The sequence below is a fragment of the Perna viridis genome, chromosome 1 (assembly GCF_037379345.1).
Source record: "Perna viridis isolate PV_CMFRI_1.1 ecotype Kerala chromosome 1, ASM3737934v1, whole genome shotgun sequence".
NCBI lineage: Eukaryota > Metazoa > Mollusca > Bivalvia > Mytilida > Mytilidae > Perna > Perna viridis.
The window spans coordinates 23,712,218-23,718,266 of NC_142445.1; the positions used below are offsets into that span (position 1 = coordinate 23,712,218).

Consider the following 6,049-nt stretch of genomic DNA (forward strand, 5'->3'; position numbering starts at 1 on the left):
ACTTGCATTGTAACTTACATATATGGTTAAGGGGTTATGTAGTTGGCCATTGATGAAAACATTTGTTATGGCATCCTTCATTAAATCATGTAGCTTATACGCAGTGATGGATCTTGTGGTTCATGGGATTAGAGTCCTATATTTTATCAACAGATTTTGGTAATTCCATGCAAAATCTGGGAAAAAAATTAGCAACAGCCTTGACCTCCCCCTTTTTTAAACAAAGTTGGACCCACCCCTTTTTAAATTCTCTGGATCCAGCACTGTTAATACTTAGATTTCTTTCATCAAAATGTTATTGAATGGCAGTATAATTGAATCAAAATCTTTTACTGTTATAAATTTCTGGCTTTATGTTATACCATGTGCAATACGTGTGTTAATAATCATGCTTGTTTGTTATTCTGCAAAATATTGTTAAATTTTAGGTTGAAAATAGAAATTAAAGGTGATGTAAATGATTTTCTGTGTTGTGAACTCCATAATGCTACCTTTTAACATGTGATATTTATAGATGAGTGAATCTATGCTGCAGGAGAACGAATAGTACAGGAGTGAACCCAGGATTTCAGATTAAGTAGGTGTAAAAAGAAGTACGAGACAAGAAGGATTTTGGGATGGAAATTGTGAATAATTTAAAAAGATTTCATGGATAAAAGTGTTTTCCCAATTTTACACCAATCCTTTGATCTGCACATGTACTTAACATGTAAACAAATGCTTCAGGTTTGATCATTAACCTCTATATTTATAGGGTTGGTATTTGCAGTCTTTTGCATGTTTGTATTTCCTAGGAAAATAATCAGTGTTATACTTTTATAAAGCAAGGCATCGGATCAATGTGCATGCACTGGACAGATGAGTTGTTTTTCTTATAAGCAGAGAGCGTTATAAGTTACCCATAGGAAACAACCTAAAATTTGTTTTATCATTGATGGGGGTTTGGAATCCTGATGTGCAACATACTTAATCTCCTGTCATTATGAAAGAGCAGTGGAGGAATAGAGCGGTCACATTTTGAGATATATATGTAGGACATAATACTATCCGGATAAAATTTTATCCTGTTGATATTACGGTGGATTCCTGTTAATCGCATAGCCTATTCGTCAGAAAAAAAATATGAAATTAACAGAAATCACCATTTCAAGGGAAAATACCAAATATTTTCAATGTTTAATTGGGACATATGTCTAATTCGATTCCTGGAACAGTGTTTAGTCAAAAGAACGAGAAAAAAACTGTTGTAAAAACAACGTTCTTTAGAAAACTGAGATATTTCACTAATGATGTATTATTGTTTTACTCATTCAGGTACATTTTTGAGTATTCATGCAATGAAGAGGACTTTTCTATCTTTTTTGTCTTATCTTATACAAATAAGATTAATTTTTTTTAAATGGATAAGATCGGAAATGTTTTTGTTCTTTGAGTTTCTATGCAATGAACAGGTTGCGATTAAATTGAATCCACTGTATTTCACATTACTTTTTTCCAGAGGATATTATTTGACTATGAAAAATTTTCCACGCCTAATAAATTGTTACCACTGCTTGATTTATAACATTACTATTAGTTATTATAAAACAGCTACAGGTTTTTCTAATCGTGATCAGGATATTATTTCATACTATTAAATTACATCCTGTACATAGTGATTATGTACTATATGTCCTTCAATTTTAATTATAGTAGTTGAATATTTGATGTTGATCGAAGTGCTATGTTTTTTTTTATGCTAAACAGGGTTTGTAAGGCATAATAGCATCATTGTTGTGGCATGGTGCTGTTATGTTTTTTGATGCTCAACAGGATTTGTAAGGCATAATAGCATCATTGTTGTGCTGTATAGTTATCAGGAAACCGTTGCTGTTCTCATTTTCATGGTGCTAACCTGTGGCCCTTTTCACAAAAAATCGTTAGAGTAAAATTAGTCGTAAGTTATGACGTCACAATACTTTTATTTACTATGACGTCATAACTTACGACTAATTTTACGTAACTAAAGTTATGTTGATTGAAACATGCAAACCAACCCGAAATGAAGAAATTGGGCATTTTACAATACCTGCTGATAAAGTTCATAATAGGGCATCATCGCAAGTTGTGTGGCTTTTAGTTTATTGGGTGGTGGCGAAATGTCGAATTTCTATATGATAAATAACTTCGTGAATGAAAAGAATCTTTGTTTCAAAGACGCATTCGAGGTACAATATGTATTCAATATTTAAATAATTCCTCGGGCATTGTACAAGTTTCTCCTGACTTGCAATTCAGAATAACACACCAATTAATTTCCATAAATGTAAAGGTACAGTTCAACATAACTCAAAAGAGTTGGAAGGAAAGAACAAGGTTTTTCTCTCAAAACGATTTGTATAATACGTGTTACTTTGAAAGAATGTTTAAAAAACATTAAATGCATTATGGATTATTTCTGAATTACACATAAAGAAATAAAAACTGTTATCTGACAGGATCGTGTAAGCTAACAAGAGATTTGTATATGTAACAAACATTTAAATAAAACCTCAAGATTATCTACACATTATAGGTGACATTAATCCGGACATACACAATGGACAATAGATAATAAAAACAATGAAAATATTTCGTAACCTACGCCAAAGAACATTATGCCCTGTTGCTCCCCTTATCTGATCTTAATATTTAAAGCCTATAATTTATGGGGATTTATCATTTCATGCAACCGAATGAAAAACACAAAAGAAAAACGTCGAAGTTAGGCGAAGTCCAGCCTAATTACAGATTATGCTCTATTAAAAACTGATTGAAAACAAAGGGACCACTAAACCCAACCATTGTTCTGAAATAAATCTCCTTAAGCGGTTCTTTTTAACTGTTAATAGCGAAAAAACGAACAAAATACGTGGATATTTATGTACATTGGGAACACTTGTTAACCAACAGTAATTTTTGCGCTCAACAAAAAAATAACAGACCATATATACAAGCCCATGCTGTAATACTGATTTGAACTGATTGAAAGCAGGTTTATCACCAAACATAAATTGGGATACGTTATCAAGTTTTACACCGTTGCTTTCTGCAGAATTTGTATCAAATAAATAGTATAGTAGCAGTTAAATGTTCATATTGAATTTTATTCATGGAATTTGCGTTTTGAGTGACCTTTATAATATTTACTAAAGTTAGTAACTATGACAGGAACTGGAAAAGCTAGGGCTAGTATTCCACACAGTACAGCAATAGTTCCAACTATTTTCCCCGTCACAGTCAAAGGGTACATGTCCCCATACCCAACTGTCGTTAGAGTCACGACTGCCCACCAAAATGCCGCTGGAATGCTTTCAAAATGCGAATCTTGCCCTGAAAGTTCTGCATAATAAATCGCACCAGAAAATATCACAATACATATTCCTAGAAAAACAGTCAGCATAACTAGTTCCCTCCAACTTGTCGCCAATGTTTTCCCGAGTAACTGAAGTCCAATAGAGTGTTTACTCAGTTTAAAGATTCGTGTCACTCTTAAAATTCTTATTACCGAGATTGCTCCTGTGTTTTCAGCGGTTCCACAGTCTTTCGTCACCAAATATAGAAGTATAGCTATCACAAAAGGCATTATTGCAGCAAAGTCAATCCAGTTCAATGTACTCTTAATAAATTTGAGTTTTGAGGGACTGACGACAAAACGAACTAATAATTCCATAATAAACCACGTCATACAAACAGCTTCAATACAAAAAAGTGGATGACTAAAATCTGCTACATTTACAGAAATAGTTTCGTTGTTAACAATAATTGATGTATTCTGACACGTACTGTTCTCAAATCTTGGTAGTGTTTCTAAACAAAACGTAATGATTGATGTTACTACAAATAGGACCGACAAAACAACCATTACCTTTGCGGCAATAGAACTGTCGGGATATTCTAAAAGTTTCCATAAGAACCTACGTAATTCTCCTTTTGGCATCAAACGCTCCTTACTCTCTGAAGGATACCCTTCCTGATCTTTATAAACCTGGATAACGTCAATGCCTAGTTCATAGAACTGAATTTCTTGTAGGAAGACATCGGATGGCACTTCCGGTGGTCTCTTCAATCTCCCGCCACTCTGGTAGAAGTAAAGTATCGACTGAAATGTAAGTCTATGGCGATCAAAGAAAAATTCATTTCGCTTTCTGTCCCAATATTTGCCTCGTTTTAATCTGTTCCCAAGAAGCGTCTCTGGGAATCTATTCAGTGTTTTTATCTGAGTTTCAAATTTTAAACCACTAACATTTATTGTAATTCGTCTGCACTCTTCTTCCGTGCAGATGTGAATTTCACTGTCAATATTTTCACTAAAATCCCTGCTGGTGCTGGCCTTTTCTGTCAGTTCCAAGAAACAAGTTTCTTCGGCCATGTCTTTGACACAACCGCTATCGTGGTCCATAGCGAGCAACCATTCCAGGGGTAAATAATGCGATCAACCGTCTATACCCAAATACCTGTTCAGTAGGTAAATCCATCAACTTGAATAAGAGTGCGACCGCTCACCCGTGAAAGATAAGATACGGAACAATACGACTTAAAATCAACACGACTTATTATTTTTTTACTAGTACATTTGAGTTACGACTTTCAAGTTGTGCATTCAATATTACTCAAAGGTTAATTGAAATGACCATGTTTAAAATTTTAAAGATTAAAATATAGCACATACTTATCAAAATCTCTAAACACAATCTGATAGGGGGTATAGTTAAATAAATTACCAAATACGTCTTTTAAAACAGACAATTCACTGTTTAAATCGTCAAATAAACTGTGTACATGAAAAATATGAATTAAAATACGGCTTTAGAAATTAAAAGTTATTTGAACAAGTCTACTTTAAAGAATGGACAAATAAATGCTAAATAAATGAACAACATTCGTGTGAATATCATCTCCCGTAAACTAGCTCATGTCAATTGCACTGAAATACACGGCCACGATTTATTTTCTCAATTTTAATTTCTACAGCTACACGTATGTCATTGTTTGGTTACACCATGTCTAAAATCATGTGCACTCACCGCGGCATCAGAAAATAACATTGATGCAACTGTTCCTTTTAGCCAAAGAAAAATATGTAGAACGGCAAATTAGTAACCTTCAGTTGACAGTGATAAAGGATGTTAAAAGATGTTTGTTGATGGTTATTATTTTAATTCGATAATACTTCAGTTTAAAATAAATTATCTGCATTATGTGAAATTTAAAGTTCAATCTCAATTGATTAAGTCAAATTTTGAATAACATATTTATCTGTTGTATTAAATGTATATGACTTCGCTTTACTTTCTCTAAAAATGATTTTATCATGGGTGGATATTTTGTGAGGCACAATCGCGGGAAGTGTGGTGGAACATCAAGGTTACTTTCGAGTTCAATTGAAAGTTAACTCGACGTTTCGCCACACTCAGTCGCGGCAAAGTTTATAAGTTGCTTAGTGTGGAGATTTAAGGAATCGCAAGGATGATGACTTTCTGTCAATGTGGCAGAAATATAATTCAATGCCATTATTACATATAAAGTATATTTGGAAGTATTTCAAAAGATGAATAGCATTCCTGATCAAGTAGTACGAGAAAAACTGCCCACTGTAAACGGCTATCCAAGGCACGGCAAAAAAGAAAAAAATCGAAGCTGTGTCATTAAAATGCATTGAATTGCAGGAACAAGTGCCAACTTCGTTGAAAATATTTAGCATGTCTTTAGATGGACTAATAAATTCCTGAATCGAACTACTTCATATAGACTAACATGAACAATTCGAGTATATACCACCACGAACAAGCCCTGTACATATGCTAACACGAACAAGCCCTGTATATATGCTAACACGAACAAGCCCTGTATATATGCTAACACTAACAAGCCCGTATAAATATGGCAACGCGAACAAACCCTGTATATATATATATATATATATATATGCTAACACGAACAAGCCCTGTATATATATGACAACACGAACAAACCCTGTATATATATGCTAACACGAACAACTCCCAAATAGAATACCAACAAAAGTATC

General features: G+C 33.6%; 1 protein-coding gene across 1 annotated transcript; it reads right to left on the reverse strand.

Moving 5' to 3' along the window:
* Positions 1-3,104: 3,104 nt before the first annotated feature.
* On the reverse strand, positions 3,105-5,818 carry LOC148627860 (potassium voltage-gated channel subfamily A member 10-like). The gene has a single exon (XM_088580668.1). It carries the CDS (start codon positions 4,418-4,420, stop codon positions 3,125-3,127), a length of 1,296 nt encoding a protein of 431 aa, XP_088436794.1. The 5' UTR covers positions 4,421-5,818; the 3' UTR covers positions 3,105-3,124.
* Between the last annotated feature and the right edge of the window lie 231 nt (positions 5,819-6,049).

What these genes read in the sequence shown, in the direction of transcription:
- LOC148627860 (XM_088580668.1), bottom strand. Translation starts at nt 4,420, where the DNA reads ATGGACCACGATAGCGGTTGTGTCAAAGACATGGCCGAAGAAACTTGT.